At 31.7% G+C, this 20,569-nt stretch overlaps 5 protein-coding genes across 7 annotated transcripts; 4 read left to right on the forward strand and 1 right to left on the reverse strand.

Moving 5' to 3' along the window:
* Positions 1–47: 47 nt before the first annotated feature.
* On the forward strand, positions 48–799 carry LOC126674983 (uncharacterized). Its single transcript, XM_050369548.2, has 3 exons — positions 48–272; positions 354–543; positions 623–799. The coding sequence occupies exons 1-3, from the start codon at positions 123–125 to the stop codon at positions 682–684; spliced, it is 402 nt and encodes a 133-aa protein (XP_050225505.1). The 5' UTR covers positions 48–122; the 3' UTR covers positions 685–799.
* Positions 800–854: 55 nt separating this feature from the next.
* Positions 855–3,605, reverse strand: LOC126674980 (uncharacterized). The gene is made up of 7 exons (XM_050369544.2): positions 3,464–3,605; positions 2,878–3,071; positions 2,629–2,769; positions 1,886–1,994; positions 1,748–1,809; positions 1,506–1,609; positions 855–1,375 (listed from the first exon to the last, which is right to left on the reverse strand). The coding sequence occupies exons 2-7, from the start codon at positions 2,968–2,970 to the stop codon at positions 1,270–1,272; spliced, it is 615 nt and encodes a 204-aa protein (XP_050225501.1). The 5' UTR covers positions 2,971–3,071; positions 3,464–3,605; the 3' UTR covers positions 855–1,269.
* Positions 3,606–3,764: 159 nt separating this feature from the next.
* On the forward strand, positions 3,765–6,070 carry LOC126674982 (protein phosphatase inhibitor 2). Of its 3 annotated transcripts, none has more exons than XM_050369545.2 (5): positions 3,765–3,875; positions 4,311–4,370; positions 4,975–5,096; positions 5,227–5,403; positions 5,660–6,070. In XM_050369545.2, the coding sequence occupies exons 2-5, from the start codon at positions 4,366–4,368 to the stop codon at positions 5,905–5,907; spliced, it is 552 nt and encodes a 183-aa protein (XP_050225502.1). In that variant the 5' UTR covers positions 3,765–3,875; positions 4,311–4,365; the 3' UTR covers positions 5,908–6,070. The 3 variants fall into 3 exon arrangements, with proteins under 3 accessions (XP_050225502.1, XP_050225504.1, XP_050225503.1); XM_050369547.2 differs by having other exon boundaries at positions 3,767–3,875; positions 4,320–4,370; XM_050369546.2 differs by lacking the exon at positions 3,765–3,875 and adding an exon at positions 3,881–3,960.
* A 69-nt stretch (positions 6,071–6,139) lies between these two features.
* LOC126674979 (uncharacterized) lies at positions 6,140–7,042 on the forward strand. The gene has a single exon (XM_050369543.2). The coding sequence runs from the start codon at positions 6,275–6,277 to the stop codon at positions 6,929–6,931; it is 657 nt and encodes a 218-aa protein (XP_050225500.1). The 5' UTR covers positions 6,140–6,274; the 3' UTR covers positions 6,932–7,042.
* A 2,740-nt stretch (positions 7,043–9,782) lies between these two features.
* Positions 9,783–11,128, forward strand: LOC126671632 (uncharacterized). The gene is made up of 3 exons (XM_050365414.2): positions 9,783–10,127; positions 10,642–10,760; positions 10,893–11,128. The coding sequence occupies exons 1-3, from the start codon at positions 9,923–9,925 to the stop codon at positions 10,977–10,979; spliced, it is 411 nt and encodes a 136-aa protein (XP_050221371.1). The 5' UTR covers positions 9,783–9,922; the 3' UTR covers positions 10,980–11,128.
* The last annotated feature ends 9,441 nt before the right edge of the window (positions 11,129–20,569 follow it).

The following is a 20,569-nucleotide window of genomic DNA, read 5'->3' on the forward strand; positions in this document are numbered from 1 at the left end:
TGTAATCAGATTGCCGCCAAGTACCATTATAAATGCATTCTTGATCTCATCCACTTAGTTTCAGTTCTAAAAAGAAAAAATCTTGCCCATTAAATTGTTGTAAACAAAAAATTATACTAAAAATGCAAATCGAAGTGAAGTGTAGTTGCGGGGCAGAGAAATGCCCCGAATGGGCAATTGTAGAAGTGCAAGGTGTAGTTGAAGTTCAGCCTTCGTTTCAAGATTTGGTTCAAAACCTCGTCATCGGACAACTTTGCCGCCCTTCTTCTCAGGTATTCCGTCTCCTTCCAAAACAATCTTTGTTGAATCAATCAATTAAATGAATTCATGGGTTTCTTTCTTCCTTGGTGCAGGAAGTTTACACTTTGACGGTTGGGTATCATGAATTGACTGGATCTAAGGTGACACTGAAGAAGCCCTTGTTAGTTTTAAAGAAAGTGAAGGGCAGTAATGGCGGTTCAGCGAATAAGGTGGACTTGGATGTCATCGGCATCATTCGTCATAAGATTTTGTTTAAGAACAGACCCAGGGCTTTAATTACCAGTAAGCTCCATTGCTTTCATGTCCAGATTTTCTTATGCCACGAATAGAAATCTAATTCTTTCGTTTCTCTGTCTTTCAGAACTACAGCCGGCCGTGAAGGAAAGAGCCAATGGCGCTGCTTCAAATTCCGCTGCTATATAGGAAAGTAGCGTGCTATTATGATGATTTTTTCGTATCCTAGGATTTATTATGTGCCTATTATGTGACTTTGGATGTAGTTATTCAGAATGTTGAATACAGAATTGTCGAGTTTTCACATAGGTGTTTGGTTGAGAATTCTATCTTACTTGCTGAGTGCTGATTCATCGATGTAGAAAAAGAGAGAGAGCTTGAACATGACTCTTTTCCGAATTCTAATTACATAAACATGAATCTTTCAAGCTCCTCAAGACGGAGGAGCATATAATCGGAAAATTTTATCAATTCTTGGATATGAACAGAGCCAAAAACTGTTTAACAATCTTCAAAAGATGAAATGCTTGTCATATTATGTCAACAACAAGCTGTCGACCCTTTTCTTAGTCCAAATGGGTGCTTTCCATCTCCAATTAGCTCCTTTGAGTGTGGAAGTCACGACACGCCACCCAACCGTACGAATGCGGCATTGACAGAAAAGATGTGTAAAAATGAATAGACTTTTCGACCTGCAGATCTCTGTAAATTCTGTTTGTTTATCTACAGAAGCTACAAATACTTTCAAACAACTGCAACTGCATATAGATTCTCCTACGCTCCAGGTCCTGTTGCACCTGCACGAACTCTCAACATATCTGTTCTCTTGCTTCGTCCCATTACCTCCACAAGCCATTCTACACTTTCTTTGATCCCCAACCTGCAATCAAAATCTATTTGTAATTAACGCCTTCTAGATATAGTACAGTTGGGCGGAATGTGATTGCCAGATTACATATATTCCTTTCATCCTTTTCAGATAAATACCTACATTCTGAATATCCACTTACCCATCATATGCTGAAACAGCTTCAAACATGTAAACCCTCTCATCCAACTTCTTAAGATCTAGATATCTGGCAATTTCTTCACCTGTTGCTGCGTCAGGAAGATCCTGTCATTGAAACGATGCCACTGAATGATCAAATTTCCTTGTTATTTAGAAACACCACAACCAAGCTACAAGTGGACACTAATGATACGTTACAATAGTTGCAAAACACGATGTATATCATGGAATAGTCATGTTCACCTGTTTGTTTGCTAATATCAAAAGCGGGGCTCCTTGCAAATCCTCATGCCGAAGAACTTTTTCTGTTAACACAGTTTTAAGTATTAGTAAATTATTTCATTAAACCATATTGTGAATCTCAAAATCATAACAGCTGACCTAAAGCAGACTTTGAATCTTCAAAACGTGAATGGCAAGTAGCATCAATCACAAATACAAGAGCATGGGCCTCCTCATAATATTTCTCCCAGATTGAGCGAAGACCAGGCTGGCAGAATTTTTTTAAAAATAGCTTCAGTGCTTGAACTTAAAGCCAATAATCTAATACAAAACTCATAATAAGTACCACCAGCTTCACACAAGCAGTAAGCGTTTAAGTTTTGCAGTGCCATTAAATTGGTCACTGGAATGAGAAGTACCTGCTTCGCAAAGGACTGAAGTAAGCCGAATGTCATGGGGATAGATCTTGGCACTCTAAGCGAAGCGGACTAGTACCAGTAAGCCTAAACGTGGTTATTGAAATGAGCAGCAGAAGTCTATATAAAGACTTGCAATAAAGTAATGCACGCCACAAATTGGTATGCATGTCTTTGTAATCGCTTCCGCTACACATCAATACTCACATTTAGGCTTACTTAGTACTAGTCCACTCTGCGCGGGTTAGAGCGCCAAAATTTATCCCCATGTCACTAAGCTCTATACAGCATACTATATCAGGCTTTACTTTTAGCCTATATAGGAAATGTTGAATTTTAGCCTATACCGAAGCTACTTTCTAATGTTAAAGTAGTGTTATAACAGCTATAATATAAGTGATATTGGATGCATAAACATAGTATGAGCCATAGAGTCAAATTCAAGCTAAAATGAAGTATGACTAAAATTGAAAGGGTTTTATAAACCTGACCACCCAGGTCCCAAAATACAAGCTTTGTACTTGATACTTCAATACGACCAATATTGAGTCCAACCGTTGGAACAATTCGATCAGGAGGGAGGCCCTCTAAGTTTGAGTACAATGACTTCAACTTCTCCAGCAATGTCTACAAATTCATAATAGAAAAAGAAAAGTAGTCAAGTAGAATAGATCACTCTAATTTAACTGCAAGAGAAAGTTCATCTACTTGGAGCAAAAAGAGAGGAAGACATACCGTTTTCCCGGCCTTGTCAATTCCAAGAATGAGGACATGAAACTCTGTCTTGCTAAACATGTACTTCCACAGGCCATAGAAGAGTGAGAACATCTCTGTCGTTTATTAACAGCTATTTATACAACTTGCTCCTTCAATCTTCAGCTAAATCAGGGACAAACTTTCATAATTCTAGCACCATCAACTAAAATATCCTGAAAATAAAGAGAAAAATGCAGACATCAGAATCAAGTAAAAAGCTAGCTCCATTTCTAACATCAAACTTAAATCCTCAGAATTAAATAACAAAACCACCATGCATTGCATGATTCACACAAAGTCAACAATTACCGGTCTTCTTTTCTATGTATCTGTGCATCTCTGCTAATTATACCAGATTCGAGAAATACTGGGAAAACAAAGATTATATTTTTTTTATAAAAAAACAATCAAGATCTTAGATAAAACAATTGCAGTACTAAAGTAGTTTAAAATCCAATTAGCGATATTACTATATCCTAATCAACGAGGCATAAGAACAAGGACTTAGATCGCGAGCATATGAACTTCAATTTTTTCAATATATATGCCCACATACAAAAATTACCTTTTAAATTCGTAGGTTGATGATTGAAGAATAGGACCTTTCTGATTGAGATCAATTCTCCTTTAAAATTAACTAACGAAGCCTATACAACTCTCCATTCTTGTTTACTTTTCCCATTTTGCCCTTCCTGTAATGTTCCTCTGCGGTCGACGCACGTCGTGTACTAACCAGCTATTTGGTGTCGTGTCACGATCTCACTCGGTCACAAACAGCAAAAGTTTGAAGAAGTCGAGCAAATGAACGGCTGCAGTCACTTGTATTAACATATCTTGTGCTTATATAGCTGTCAGATCGACTCATTTAACACAAGGAAAAAGGGGCAATATTGGAAAATAAAGGCTGGTCGATAACAAAAGCAACGAAGGCTCGACTCCGAAACAGAAATTGCAATCATATCAATTCCTATCCGCAGGTACATTTTTTCGTTTCGATTGTTTGAAGAAATAAGCAGTGAAATGGAAAATTTATTTGATTCAATGATTGATTGAACTGCCCCGGTGATTTACGATCTTTTGTTCTTTACATTTGGTTTCAATTTCTAGCTTAGTCACTAAGATGTGGAAACCGATTGCAATTCATCATTTGTGTAATTTTCGTTAAATTTATTTAGATAATGTTAAGAATATAAGATTAGTTGCAATTTATGAATTGGTGGAGTGTTATTAGGGTTTCACTATTATTGTGTACCTTAAGTTTAATGGTTTGCCAAGTATTGGGATGTTTTTAGATCTTAATTGTCTTACACTTTTGTTATATATGCTGTTTTTCAGGGTTTTGTTTTCTGGTGACAGTGTTTTCTTTTTTAATTTTTGGCTAATGCGAAGCTTTGTTTTTCATTTTCTTATAGGTCCATTAGCTACTGATTCGTGTCTCGGTGATTAAAGATATAGCAAATCCATAAAATGAAGTAATTTACGCTTTTATTACTTCATTTTAGCTATTGTTTCTGCAATACTGATCAATAATTATATTGCTTTGTGGAATATTGTCCTGTCATCAATTGATTACCTGTACAGTAATTTTCGCATACCTTGCTACTTGAGTATGAGATAATTGCCTCCAAACCCTGTAACTGCTCTTCTTTTCAGGACTAAAGATGTTTTATTCTAGATAGTAACATAACAGATTTTAAATACAGTCGTGTATAACCACTTTATTAATTGAGAATGTCTGTCAATGTCAAATTATCAATGTTTTGTTCTTAAAGAAAATGATTGGTAGGACTAGAAACATGATAATTCAGACATATCAGAAACCATATTAGATTGCCCATAGCAGAAGTGAACTTCTCTGATCTGCCATCTGCTATGTTGTTCAGCAGTTGATGAATAGCTAATCTGATCTTAACCTTGTTTTTCTATTCCTTCTGTAATATGCTACATATAATTCATTTAAGTCTTTCTTTTCAGGTTACTGGCCCTTTTGTATTTATTGCTTGTGAAGTATGTTAGATTGAACTGGCTTATGATTTGATCTAATAAGTGAAATTTGTTTTCTTCTCACTTTTGTAGGGGTAACAGAGCTCGCGTAAAATGGGACGAAGAAAATCTCGGGGAAATTGAAGCAAATAAGCCTGTAAGGCAGAAAATCACTGAACCCAAGACACCATATCACCCTATGATTGATGATGATGGTATAGCCATTTGCGCATTGCATTTTTTATCGCCTAAGCCAATTTTGTTTTCTTTAACTTGTTGATGCTTGTATGCATTTCAAAGTACCTACATTACCAGAATCTTCTGATATATTTTTGGTTCTTGTAGGTTCTTTGTCTCCCAGGCGAGGTAGCTTTGATGATGTTGTTAGTGATATGATGCGTGCAGAAGAACTGCGTACTGCTTTGGATACAGTGGTTTCATCAAGTAGCAACAGTGGTACGCGATCCGGTGGATGGACGTCATCAGATGATGAAGCTGATCCAATGGACCAAGATGAAGAAGGTACTTTTACAACCTTTGCTCTGATTTAATTTTCCTTTGGCATAATATCAAGGGGCTGTATTGTTACACACAGTTCTGTTTTAGCTATGAATAATAGCTAACCTGCTGAGACACTTGAACCTACATTTTCATGGTTTGCGTTAACTTTCATGGTTTTCAGGCTGTGAGTGTTATTTATTTAGACATTAGAGTGTAGCCTAGTTTAGTAGTATTTTCATGTGTAATTGACTTTATCTGCCTGCTTTACTGTTGTTAGGTTGTGAATCAGATAGGAGTGCAAGTTTTAAGGAGCATAGACGAGTACACTATGATGAGTTTCTGAAAGTAAAGGAACTCAGGAAGAATGGTTCTTTCTTGGTGGATGAAGAAGAATCAGAAGAAAACGGTGGTAACAAGAGAAACGGTGAATCATTGTTAAGCGCTGGCGTGAAAGATATAGACATTGAAGATGGTTCTGCAGCTTTACCTCAACATTCATCTTTTCCACCAGCTAATGGAGCTTAGGAGCAATCTGTGCTCTGATGTATCACTCGAAAGCTGACTGTTTTGACATTTGTTATAACTTTCATGTTGTTTTTGTGTACTATGAAAAAACCCTTGTTATTATTGTTTTCATATTGGACCATGTAAAACTGTAAATAGTTTTAAACTCAAATTTGTGTCATAACATGCTTTTGAATCTTGAGAAAAAAATGTCATCTCTTTCAGGATCTATTCTGCGTCATCAATGGAATCATGAGAACTTCGTACAAGCTTAATAGTAGTAGTATAACTTCGAGTTGATTCATTGGGGCCTTTAAGCTTGTTGCTTCTATGGGCCTAAGTCCAGAAAAGGACGTTTGTCTCTCTCTGCCGCCAGTCTAATAAGATAATGGAAAAACAGATAATCCAGAGAGTTGAAATTTTGACACCAATGGCCGGTGAAGCTCCATCATCCTCAATGTCATCTCTAGCTTCAGAAATATGCAGTCACATAGCCTCCATCTTCTCCAAACCTACAGAGCCTCATCCACCACCGTTGGACCTTATGGTCACCACTCTCTCCGCCACTGCCTCCAAGAACGGCCGCATCTTCCTGTATGGAGTAGGCCGGGAAGGGCTCATGCTTAAGGGTCTATGCATGAGGCTGGCTCACCTAGGCCTCTCCACCCACTTCATCTTCGACATGACCACTCCCCCAATCGCCCCTAACGATCTCCTCATCGCCTCTGCAGGACCTGGTGGATTCTCCACGGTTGATGCTTTATGCTCTCTGGCAAGATCTTATGGTGCCAAAGTTCTGCTGCTGACCGCTCAGCCTGAGACAGGATCGTGTGTAGAGCATGCCAGCGTCGTTTGCTATGTGCCTGCACAGACTATGGCTAATGATAAGGTGGAGGATGAGGCGCATTCAAGGGCTTTGCTGCCTATGGGAAGTGTTTACGAAGGAGCTCTGTTTGTATTGTTTGAAATGCTTGTTTATAGATTGGGTGATGTTTTAGGACAGAGTCCTGAGGCCATCCGAAATCGACATACCAATCTAGAATGATGTAGTAGCTAAAGCTGCTGGTGAGCTCGAGTTCTTGCATAAATTAAGGACAGCTTTATATGTGTGTCTTGTTAAATTATTTGATGCATTTAGTAGAAAACATTTTGAGCATTTGATTTGGTGGTTTACAAAGTTGTGAAAGCCACAAAATACTCTAATTGAAAGTGAATAAAATTGTATCCTTGCTATACCAATACAATACCGACTTATGTTATCAGTAATACTGTTAGGGTATGTTTGGTGTAGGATAAAGGATGTCCAAATTTTAGATATTTGTTTGGACAATACAAAAAGGCAAATTGATTTTTAAAATCTATCATTTTAACTATTTATCAAATAATTTTTTAAATTATAATTTGAATATTTTGGTTTGGGACAGATATATTCAAATTATATACTATATCTATTTTTGACATTTATATTTATAAATTTTTGATTTCATAATTGATCGATAATTTTATACAATTAATTTTTAGTTTTAATTTAGAAATGATAGTTTTGGCCAAACCAAAATATATTTGATAAAATAGTAAAAATTACATTCATCAAAATAAATTTAAATTGAAGGCTTGATATATTTGTCTCAATTTAATAAATGGCCAGACTAAACTATTCAAATTACATTCATCAAAAAATAAATATTCAAATTACTTTTTAGAAATATATTTGATAAAAGGTCAAATTTGTGGATATAAAAGAACATTGTACCTACAAAATTGAAACAAATACTCCCAATGGCAAAAAAAATACTGCTCATAATGAGTTAAAAATGAAGACAATGAAAATAAAATGATATGTTTTAATTTTAAATAGTACTTTGAATTTAATGGATGCAAATATATCAAGTCTTGAATTTAATGGATGCAAATATATCAAGTCTCTTTGATAGTTTTAGATGATCAAATTTTAGACTCCTAATTTTTGACATGTATGACAAATGACAATACATTAGTTGTCTGTTGGTATAAATAGATAATATTTATTCTTTTATTGTGTTGTTTTAAAATTGATTACTACTGTATTAGTTTAATTTATAAATATTAATCGGTTTATCTTTAAATTTATAGCAAGATAAATGGAAAATGGGTTGTACAACTATTTTTTATCATTTTTATATTTTAGACATGTTCTTTTTAAATTCATTCCTTTCTCTTGAAAATCCAAAAACATTGTGGATTTCATTTTACTTCTACAATAAAGTAAAATTAGTTTTGTTCTCTACAATAATTTCTCATCTCCTTTTAGAATTTGTTGTTTCTATATAATTTTATGCTCTTAATTTTCAACATCCATTATCTTATCCTCTGTAAATAAAAAGGATACACACTATGCAATTCTGTTCTCAACAGCAAAATTTTGAGCAAAAATGTCGTCATACCATATGTAATTTTTATTTTTTTTATCTTCTCTCAGAACAGGATTTTAGAGCTTAAGATAGAAAATGCACCGAAAGCAACCCACAAATGGGCCACCAGAAGATGAGGGTGGATGAATGAATCTAAATATCTTGCAGTGCTGTTCAATTCGAACACTTAAATATCGTATTAACAGCACTTTAATTTAAATTCTAATGAATTTTGACCGTTACTTCAAGGACTGTTCTGTAAATAGAAAGACACAATGAGGTCTTTACATGAAGCAGGGGGTGTCCATGGTTTATAAAACGACTTTTGGTTCAGAATTGTTGGTTTACGGTTTAAGAGACTCTTCATCCGATCTTGAACCGCCTCTTAAACAGTTTTGGACTGGTTTGAAATCGGCTGATTTCGATTCATGATTTCGGTTTTGACCGGTTCGAAAAATATATTTTATAAAAACTAAATTTAAATATTTAAAATTTAATTTAATATAAGTGATTAACTATATTTAAAACTTAAAAAGTCTATTTAATTTATCATTAATAAATATTTATTATTCATGGTAGATTTATATTATTATAAGTCTATTTAATTTATCATTAATAAATATTTATTATTCATGGTAGATTTATATTATTATAAAAATAAAATAAAGTCATTGGTTAGTCTTAAAAAGGATTAATAAATTAAAATATATTCAAAATAAATAGATAATGTTTTATATGTTTATAGATGTACGTATTATAGATATATATAGTATGATTTATTAATAATTAATTATATAAATATGTATATATACAATAAATAAATCAAAATATATATTTTTAGAAAATATACAGTTTACAATAAAAACCGAATTCCAGTTTTAAAAAATATGTAACCGGTCACAATCCGGCTTCCCTCTAATTCCGGATTGATTTAGCTCCGGTTCAGAATTTGACCAGTTCTGAGCTGGTTCACAGTTAAATCCGGTCCGTTGGCACCTCTAACATGAACCAAATAAATTGAAAAGCCAGCCCTATAAACGGTCACCATCAACTTAAGTCCGGGTGGAACTTTTTATCTTTGTTATAGTTAGATTGGTGGAAGGAAAAGGAAGGATGAGTTCTTTTGGTTGATCCCAAAAATATCTTCCCCAAATATTTAAATGCTAGAATTGATTTAAATATGTTTATACAGATATTTTCACTATTCCCATCCCTCTATGCTACCTTCTCGAATATCTTAATCTTTATGTACTCGCTGCTTTTTAAACCCACTATTTCTTCTAATAATCTTATAAATATCTAAAATAAATACACATATATATTATATATTATATAGTAAACTATTATTTAAATATTACGTTTAGCATATGGAAATATCTGATGAATAAATATCAGAAAGGAAAAAAGAAGAATAAAGAGTAGCCGCGTGTTGCTCAAATCAAGAGGTATCCATTGTTTTTAACTCACAGCTCAACCACCAAACACAGTCAATTTAATGAGAAAAAAAAAAGAGCATCCCATATCCTCTCTCTCTATATATAATATCTCAAACTCTCTGAATTATACAAATTCCAACAAAACCATCAGTACGCCTGGTCAAAACCTCTCAAAGCTGTTTCCGGCAGCCTTGAAACACCGTAAGCCACATGGATTCTGCCGTGACCGACAACCAACCAGGACCATGGACCGACGAGAAGCACCTGCACTACTTAAACTCCATGGAAGCAGCCTTTGTCCGAACAATGCTCGAAAACAGCAGCCATCACCTCCGTCTCGACCGTCACATGCCGGACAGTTCAGAGTCCACCCTCGATTTGAAATCAAAGAGACCTAAAAATCGTTCCACTTCAGGTAATATATGTGAGCATAATTCTTAAAATAAATTACTTTGTAACGGTGTCGTCTGGTTGGGTGGTCCATACTAACGTATGCTAGGTGCAATTTAGCTGTCATCAGTCATCACCCATTTTATCGGATTTAGGCATGTTTGGCTCCACTTTTTTTTTCAAGGGCTTGTTATTATAATTTTTTGATGAAAAAATGCCTTGTTTTCATCATAAATATGTATTTTTTGTTACGAAGAAATTGCATGTTTGAATGGCTCCATGGGATTAATTAAAAACTTTAGGTTGAACGTGCAAAATGCGTTTTTGACCAGCAAACATACCACATGAAAAAGACAAGGCATTTTAAAAGCCGAATATGCTAAATTTTTTTGGGAAGATATTTTAGTTTTTGTGCTTTGGTGGGTGGGTTATAGGTACCTTAACTTTGTATATACTAATATATATAAACTTTTTATCATCGTCATCATCTTATAGTAATAATATATTTACCCTTTTTGGACTCTTTTTGTGTGAAGCAGATCAGTACAGCAGTGTTGATTCAGCTGGAACAAGAATAATTGGCAGGAATGAGCAGAGAACAAGAAGATTTTCATCTCATAATAATCAATCTCACCGCCATCATCCATCTCAAGATCAGGTTGATTTTTTAATTTGTTATTTTTGACATTTTGAGTCATTTCTTGTTCAGCTCATGAATTTCTAAAAGAAAAATAATTGGCCTGCCTATGTATTAAAGAAATTAGTGACATGGTGTGTATATTACAAACAGGTGGTTCCACATTTTGAGAAGAGAAGCGGTGAAAAAGATGAAAGAAACCCAGACGAGAGAGATGGTTTACCTTACAGTGCAAGCTAATCTTGAATATTATGGTAATAGTGGTGTGGGTAGGGTAGCGTATATAGGATAATGTAATTGATTTGCTACAAATTAGCAAAATTTAATGAATGAGGGAAACTTTGCATGTGTCGTGCAGATGTGATATGAAGATATTTTATTTTATTATCTTCTCTTTAGCATTATTGATGAGTTTGGGTTTGGTGTCCTTTTTTTACCTATTCATCAAAGGGACGTCCATGTTTTTGGATTAATCTTCTTAATAATAGTAGGGTCACATGCTAACTCTTTTGGACGCATAGTGAAGACAACTAAATTAGCCCCCCTCAATCACCGGAAAACTGTCCGGAAAAGTCGCCGGAAGTTGGCCGGAAATTGATCGGCCGGTGGTGGCCGGCTGGAAAACAGCCCGGAAAACGTCCGGGAAGTCGCCGAAAAACTTCCCGAGAAGTCGTCGAAAAATGCCCGGAAAAGTCGCCGGAAAACTGCCCGGAAATTGGCGGAAAAATGCCGGCCGGCGGTGGTCGGCCGGAAGTTGGTCGGCCGGCGGTGGTCGGTTAGTGGGTTGGTTAAACCAAAAGGTATATTGTATATGAAGGTAATATTGTCTTTTTCTTAATAAAAATATACCTATTTTAAATTTTGAGGTATTCTTAAAAATTTGTTTTTTTAGAGATATTTACATAAAAATAAATTGTGAGGTATAAATGGATAAAAAGACACATTTTAGGAGATTTGTGTACTTTTTTTTTTGCATAGGCTATACTTCATTTCATGAAGTGAAAGTATTTATATACAGAGATAACAACTCCTCATCACAATGAGAAAGTGATATCAAAATTAAATGATGATACTGCAAAACAGTCATCCAATAGGGCTTTTTGACTACAAAATGAGCCATCCAAATATATATATAAAGTGATCGAAAAATTAAAATGAAACTAATTGTCACTTCAAATCCCTGACCAATAAAGAAAAAATGTGATTGTTCCTTTAAAGATGAGATGATATTATAGTAACAACTTTTTCATAGGTGTCTAAAATTTCGACAACTTTTTCATAATTAAATAAGCCAAATATTAACCAAATGAAATAAAATTAGCCATTAAATATAAGTCTATGGTTACTTTGTTCGTACAAGGTATTTTAATTTATTTATTTATGACTATTGGATGAATTTTACCAATTTTCTTCCAATAGAAAAATAAATAAAGTAAATACAACAAAATAACCATAGAGAAAGCCATCAAATATGTGTTATTGCCATAAATATCAATGAATTGTATTCCTAGTAACTTTTTGATTTGAAATGATTTGCTAATTGGATCAAAACTAACTAAACGGTTTAAGCGTCACTTCCATTACTCAGATTTCAATTATTCAATTTTTTTCATGAATTACTGTAATTTTTTTCAATTTTTTTCATGAAATTGACATATGCAATTTAAGAGTTATCTAAATACTTTATAAACAGATTAATTATGGGTTACTTACACATACACCTGTTTTTGTCCACCAATATGCATTTATACGCTTCAAACAAAAAGATAGCATTTATACGCTTTTTTAAGGATTAACTTGGCAGTTATATACTTTTACCATGTAAAACTACCAACATGGGTAGTCCATATGTCATACGTATGTCTTTAATATTTGTCTAAACAATAGCATATTAGATTAGTTAATTTATTTTATAAAATATTTGACTTTTTTTATTTTAAAATAAATTATATTATATATAAATTATTTGAATAAATAAAAATTAAAAAAATATTTTATTTAAAGTTATCTTTTTTAATTGAAATATAATTTTACTAATATTATGAATTTGATTCCTCCCAAAACTGCATTCCCCAATTATTAAGAACAACTAAAATATTTATTTTGTTATATATTTTTTTATGTATATTATTAACTTTTTAAAAATATTAAAAATATTGTAATATAACTTGTAAAAGTTACGCACTTTAGAATTCTTTCAAAAAATTGTATTTGAATAAAGTTTAAATTAATATAATAAATTTACTTAATTTTAAAATAAAATATATTAAATTTTATGAATCATTGCTATTTGTTATATAATTAGGAAGAACGCTTATAAAAAAAATTAAATTCATATTAATGTTCAACATTTAAACAATTAAACTATAACTCGCTAGTATAAATCATTACGAGAATGTCACCGAAACAACACATGCTTAATTGAAGATCGATATACAAATATTGCAGTCATTAAATTAGAAACATTAACTTAAACATTGATTATATCCAAATTAAAATAAATAAAATAATGTTATGTATAAATATAATTAAATTTGTTTATATTTTAAAAAATAAAATTCTCATGATATCTTGTATTACAATATCTTAAATATAAATTTTTGGTTGATATTAGTTGATTCTTGGTTGTTCATCAATTGTTTTTTGGTTTATTTTTATTAGCTTGTTAATTAGTTTTTCTTTGGTTGATTATTGATAATTTAATGGTAGATCACTGGTGGCTCATTGGTAGCTCATTAGTTGTTATTTAGTTTCTCTTCGTATTTGGTGAATTTTATTTTCATTTTGCTTTCTTTTAGTTGGTCATTTATTTTTATGGCGTTTGAATACGATTATAATCGTTTAATAATATTTTTTACCTATATTTTTATGTTATAATAAGTGTCTTCATATAAAAAAGTATTTCAAAATATATAAATGACGAATAAAGAAATAAAAAAATTAAACAAATAAAAATTATATGATTGAACAAATTTAAAACATTAAATTGAAAAGTTAAAAATAAAAATTTAAATTAAAAAAATGATAGGTTTGACTATAGTAGGCAAGAGTCCAAATTTAAAAAAATACGTGTTTAATTATTAAAGATAAATTTCTGAAATTAGATAGCAAATGATTCAATAAAAAATATTAAAATAAAAAATACGTGTGCAATAACAAATTTTTAATTACTGGCATTAATCATATAATAATTTACTTAATTTAGATTTATTAAAAAGGAATTAACTTTAATATTTATCATGTTAATAAAAAAATAATTCATCCTTCTCAAAATAATAGTTCTATTCTTAAAAACACGCATATTAAGAAATATAGTTATTATAGGTGCAATGTTGTAGTTTTCCAATTTTATCTCCAACTATAATCAAATGTGACTTTATAAAAAAAAACTAAAATATTAAATGATCACTGAAAAATAAAAAATTGAATTCATGATTGTCAAATTTAATAATTTATAACCATTTTTGTAGTTGTTAAAAAGTCAACAAATGAATTTTTCAAGTATTTTATATAATACATTATATTTTTAAAGTATTTCACTTAATTATATTTAAACAAAGATAATGTTTTAAATAGGAGTAATATAAAAATAAATACAACAAAAACCTAAACAAGCTTATTATTTTGGGACGGATAAAAGTGACAAATGAACCTATTATTTTGGGATTGAGGGATTATTAAATAAATATTAAAGTTGAAATTAAAAAATGAAATTGAAAAACAAAAATCAAATAAAAAGAATCAAAATAAATTAATAAATTAACTTCTATATGTATATATGACAAAAACATGAAGTTGGTAAATATTATGGATAAAATAAAAATCAGTTTTGGTAAAGAAATAATAAAAATAGTGAATAAGGCTGAGACCCAATATTGCTATACATGAAAAGGCGTAATTTTGAAAATAAATTTTGAAAAATCAAGCACGCTTGCAAGTTGAACTTTGTGAGAGTATTATTGCAGGGATCAATTAAAAAGGAGTACGAGAGGTAATTTTCTCATTAATTTACTGTCACTGAAAACTGATAAAAATCATATATTTTTATAAGAAAATGGGCCCATGGATAATTGACCTTATTAGTTTATCCAAATGGAAACCCTATAAAAACCCGACTCTTTGTCATAAAGAGAGAAACAAAATCCCTCAAATGGAGGCGTTACCAGATGACAAAGATCAAATTGCCCATTTTACATTCGACATAGCAGATGGTCTTAAGGGTTACCGTTCATTAATGGATGAGCTTCGGAGCTCCCACCATCTCTACATTGGCCAGATGTCTATTGATGGACGAGACTACAAGGTATTGAATCTGCAATACCCTAGAAAGTGTCTCAGCAAAGATAGACTTAGGTTTGATGCTACAAATGCTGCCAGCACTGGGAGTAGCTCGCCAGATGCTCCTTGTTTTTTTGTTATCATGCTAAGAAGTTCTCTTGACATGAAAGATGTTATTGTTGCAATTAAAATCCTAGCCGCTAATTTATTCGTTATTGCATTTCAAGCTTTTTTTAATGGTAAATGGTCTGGTTGGGTGGAGATCAGAGGCTGGGATGTGGGTTACTTCGGATGCAAGTTTGATAATCTGGATGGGAGATCTGTTTTTGCATCTTGCAACTACCAAGATTTAGGATCTGTTGACATTGATGTGAGCTTAGCTGGGTTGGAAGAGGGGTTTTATAATCTGCTTAATTTTGTTCGGAAGAAGGAAGCAGCTAGAGGAAGATCCATTGTGACAATGGCAATACTCTTTAGTGAAGCCCTCAGGTTTGGGTCTGTATATAGATCTTTTGTTGCTGCTGATGAAAATTTCATGACATTTAAAGTTGATGCTAGATTGATAAGGGAATGGGATACCGTTTCTAAACATTTGATCACCGGACGAATCGAAAGGATAATTTCTCAGGAAGATATTGACAAAATCGAGGTTTTGCTGGTGCCACGCGATCTTTATTTGAAAAAGGATCCGGATAGAGAGGGCTATATTCTTTTGGACAAAACTGAGAAATATGTCCCAACCCCAAAAGGCAGAGGTAGTAGTTCCAATTAATTGCATCTTATATATTTGTTGGTTTATGAGGTGAAGAGAACTAGTTTATTTTTTTTACAAACTACTTATTTTAGAGATTTTACTACTTGTTTTAAAACTAGTTTAATTATTTCGACGAAGTTACGTGTCCTGTTTCAGAAATATTTCGAAAACAGGAAACTCTCAGAAACTCTCGGAAACTCATATATAAGGAAATGTTTTGGTCTGTTTCCGTAAATAAAAAAAATATAGTTATAAAAAAACCTAAAAAGTTATCAACTAATAATTTTTTTAAATTTTCATTCGCCGTTTAACAACACAACAGCCAGCCACTCGTTACAAATCTCTTCCACCGTTCTTTTCATCGCCGGAACTTCACGCCGTTAACATCACCACCGCCGGAACTTTACGCCGTTAACATCACCACCGCCATCGGGTTCCCTTACAGTAAAATACTTGTAAGAAACCGCCACCATCTTGTCTCTTCGTCAACCGCTCCACATCAATGGCTACCGCCGCTCGCTATCGATTGCAACTCCTATCCATCTCTGCCGCTCATTACCCATTGCCGCCGCCGCTGCTCGATACCATAGATGCCACTGCTCTTCAATTTCAATTTTAGTGGTCATCATCTCTTGAAAGTTGATTCCAGTTTGTAACTAATAATTGTGAGAAACCGCCACCATCTTGTCTTCCACGCCGTCAGACTCCATCACACCGACAACCCGTTTTCGCCGCCCCAGTCCGTCCACACTGCCCCAGTCCGTTCTCACAGTCGCCAGTCCAGAAAGTAAAGTCATGGAGAATATGAATAATCGGTCGGTGGTGTTCATCGTGGCCACGTCCATCAGTAGAAGATAATAATTTTATGAAATTATCGTGCATCACAGGATCAAATAGTGAAGTAGCATGTCCTTTACTGCCTGCCATCCACCAACGGGTTTGTTTTTCTAATTTGTTTAATTAATTGTTACATACTGAATTGAAAAGCAAAAGATATATGAAATACTCCATCATAATGTTGCATGTTCCTCACGTTCGACACCGCTGGCTGATCCACTAATTCTTCAAAGGCAATAAGGTATGTTTATGATTGTTATTTGAGAAATATGATTTTCAAAATACCCTTAAAGGGTAAATTTTGATGGAAAAATTGAATGTTATCAAAATTTTATGGATAAGTGTTAAAATTAAAGTAGTACACACGATTTTTACTTTGCATCAAACAAATCATGTTTAAGTATCTAGAAAAAGGATGACTGAAAATTTAAAACAGCTATTTTTCAATTCAATAAAAAACACTACTGTTTCTTTATTTGATGATTTTAATTTCCAATTTTTAAGTTTTTACATTTTTAAAAATTGACTTTCTCGATCAAACTTATTTTCAAGTCTATATTATTCAATAAATTCAAAAAGAAAAACTGCCCTACTTGACATATACATAAACAAAAGAAGAACAGAATAGTGGTTGTTCAATCGTGAAAGAATTAAATTCTTCATACTTTCAAGTTTGGTTCAAATTTAATACCAAGTAAGTTTTTGCTCTATTCGACAAAAGGTACTTGCCTCTTCTTTATTTTTTATAATAATTATGTTGCTTTTCATGATTTTTCATTTAATTATCTGTTTTTTTTTAATAAACCAAATCAAAGTGAATCATAAGTACAAAAGATTTTATTTCTTTGCTTTATAATTTCACTCTTAAACACACAATGACAGCAGTTTCTAATGGTGGCAGTTTTTTTGTTTTTAAAAAATCTGAAAATTATCAAATTGTTCATATATTTTTTAAAAATATTTGTAGACTTATATATTATTTTTTACTCTATTTAGATTTCATTAATTATACATAAAATTTGTCATATCAATTTGTGAAGTTAAAGTACTCATTGTGAGGTTAAAGTACTCCTTGTGAGGTTTAAGTACTCCTTGTGAGGTTTCATACTCCTTGTGAGGATATTGTACTCTGTGTGAGGTTAAAGTACGTTGATGAAGGCCTCTACTGCAATGTTCAAGATAAGTTCTGATGCAATTATAATATAGTAACACTTATTGGTACGATTTGTATGAAAATTTTGAGTTTTATCACTTATTGTAGTTTTTATTGTCTTTCAGGAATAATATCACCCGAAGTTGCGAAGACACTGGAATAAGTCGAGAAAGATATTCCATCAATAATAGAAGTCATAATTTTATACCGTTCGCTTACTTTGCATATGTTAAGCGAATGTGTACTTAGATGGCCCATGAAGTGGCTAAAAAGTCCTTAAAGCCTCCTTTTTAGGAGTTATTATTATAATATTTGTTATCTAGTTCTCACAAACATTATGTCCTTCTATTTACCGAAATTAATACAATTGCTGCTTTGCCAAAAAAATTAATTATCCAAAATTTATATTGTTTACTTTATCTACAATAAAACTTATTTTTTTATTTTTATTGAATTTAATTATATTTAATTTATTTTATTAATTGGCATAAATGTATAAATAAAATTTAACATATATAATGTTTTATGATTTTTAATATTATAAATATATCTCTATATTTTTTATTATTTACATGTTTCTCCCACGTTTCGTGTCCTTCATTTTAAAAATTTATCGTTTCTCCGTTTCTGTTTAGTGTCGTTTCCGTTGCCCGTTTTTATTTCCGTTTTCCGTTTATGTTTCCGTTTCCGCGCTACTTAAATCCAAAGAAAATAATAGAGAATTTAAATTTTATCTACAGTCAAACAAGTCTATAACATATGTTCATCATGGTCATGGTTTGGGAGACTACGTGGCATGTCCAGATTTTTAAGTTAGGTCCTTTCCAATTATTTTAAATTATTACAAATGTATAAAGATAAAGGATCAACATCTAAACCCTAACCAAGAAAAAAAACTAAAAACGAATCAAAGTTTAACAAAATGATCCCTCATCTCCCCTAAATTTAGTAGGTTTCAATAAGTTCGGAATAAAAATATTTAAATAATACTTGTAATTTGAATATGTGGTTATATAAGTGTACACGTGTTTCTTATGTGCACATCCTACAAAATTAAGATCTTAAAAGAATCAATTAATACTAAAGTAGCAAGTTAATTAACCTTAGTGTTCGATTACCTAAATATATAGGGTTTTTGACATTTCAATTTTTTCAAACTACTTTAATTTTCATTATTAGATAATTAGCATTAATTTTTGATTTAAAAGATAATATATCTAATAGATTAGAGAACCTGTAATTCTATTGCTATAAAAACTCTTTCAGGCTTTTACTTCTATATGTAGGTGTTTGAGGTTTAGGTATTCACGTGTCCAATGAATTCCTTCTTATAATAATTAGTGTGAAATAAATAATGCACTCAGTTCCCAATTTGGATTGTTTTAGTTCTTCATTTGACATTGTTTAACGGTGGATTGTGTTCTCATCGTTTGAAACAACTTCAAAAAGGTGATAGGCGTGGTAATCTGTTTAGTTAACATTTAAACGTTTTTAATTTTTATTTTTACTTTGTTCTAGGTTTTTGCATTTGTATTCTATGTTTCTGTTAATTAGCTCTAAGCTCCTTATTTGGTCTTGGTTTGAGAGGATCCGCATAGATAAAGGTTGTTTATTGGATGATTTTGGTGGGGCTTAATTCAGATTGAAATACAAGGTTTGTGTTGTTATTTATGTTAATTTATTGGATTATAATATTTTTCTGTATGTGTAATATTTAGTATATTGTTGTGATTGAGAATATGTATTGCTAACAGAAACTAGAAAAAGATGGTTTGTTCCTTTTTTATGTTTAATTATTATAAATCAACTTTATTGATTAATTTTGGTTACATGATATTACTTGATAAAATTTATTACGTTTTGATTCTTAATTACATGAATAAAAAGAATAATATTACCGCCATGTAAACCGATGAGAAAAATGCGTTGATTAGAGGAATATGCACATATATATATATATATATATATATATATATATATATATATATATATATATATATATATATATATATCGGTTTAATTTTAGGTATAATTTTTAATTGATTTTTCCGTTGTTTGAACATATAATCAATTCTTTTGTTATCATAATGATGGATATTGAAATAATAGTGCTGGATATAACTAATTTTTAAATTGTTAGCTTTTATTTCACTTTACTCCTTAATAAATATTTTACATTTAAAAATATTTTTTATTTTTTTATTTATTTAAGTGGTCTTTTGTTGAAGAATTAAAAAAATTGATCTAGCCTAATTTATTTGGATAATAGTGCTGGATATAACTATGCCATTGTGAAGATAATGGAGAATCTACCAAACAACATGGTGATATATTTATATAAATATTTTTACTTTTTATTCCATTAGATTTATAATGAGAGAAATTTTTAGCTAGACTCAGTCGAAAGCCCTATCATATTTTATGGAAATAGAAAAAAAGTCATTGATGAGATAAAGATAAAAAAACCGACATAAAAAACTTATAAAAATATAAAATAGAAAAACGTATTGTAGAGATTCAATACTTTAAAATAATTAGTTATTTGTATAGGTGTTTTATTTTATTAGTTCATAAATTATGAAATATTAAATTGTAATTATTTACATGAATTTCTTATTAAAATAATTAGATACCGCGCAAATGCGCGAGTTTACGACTAGTACTTATCTATCTATACTATATATAAAAGCACGGATGGGGGGGGGGGGGACAGGCAAATTTACCAAACTGACCTTGTAAATTTATTATAATAATAGACTTTATAGTCATTAATAACTAATTAAATACTATTAGGATAAGGAAATATTG

Source organism: Mercurialis annua, linkage group LG3 (genome assembly GCF_937616625.2).
Source record: "Mercurialis annua linkage group LG3, ddMerAnnu1.2, whole genome shotgun sequence".
In the NCBI taxonomy this organism is placed as follows: domain Eukaryota; kingdom Viridiplantae; phylum Streptophyta; class Magnoliopsida; order Malpighiales; family Euphorbiaceae; genus Mercurialis; species Mercurialis annua.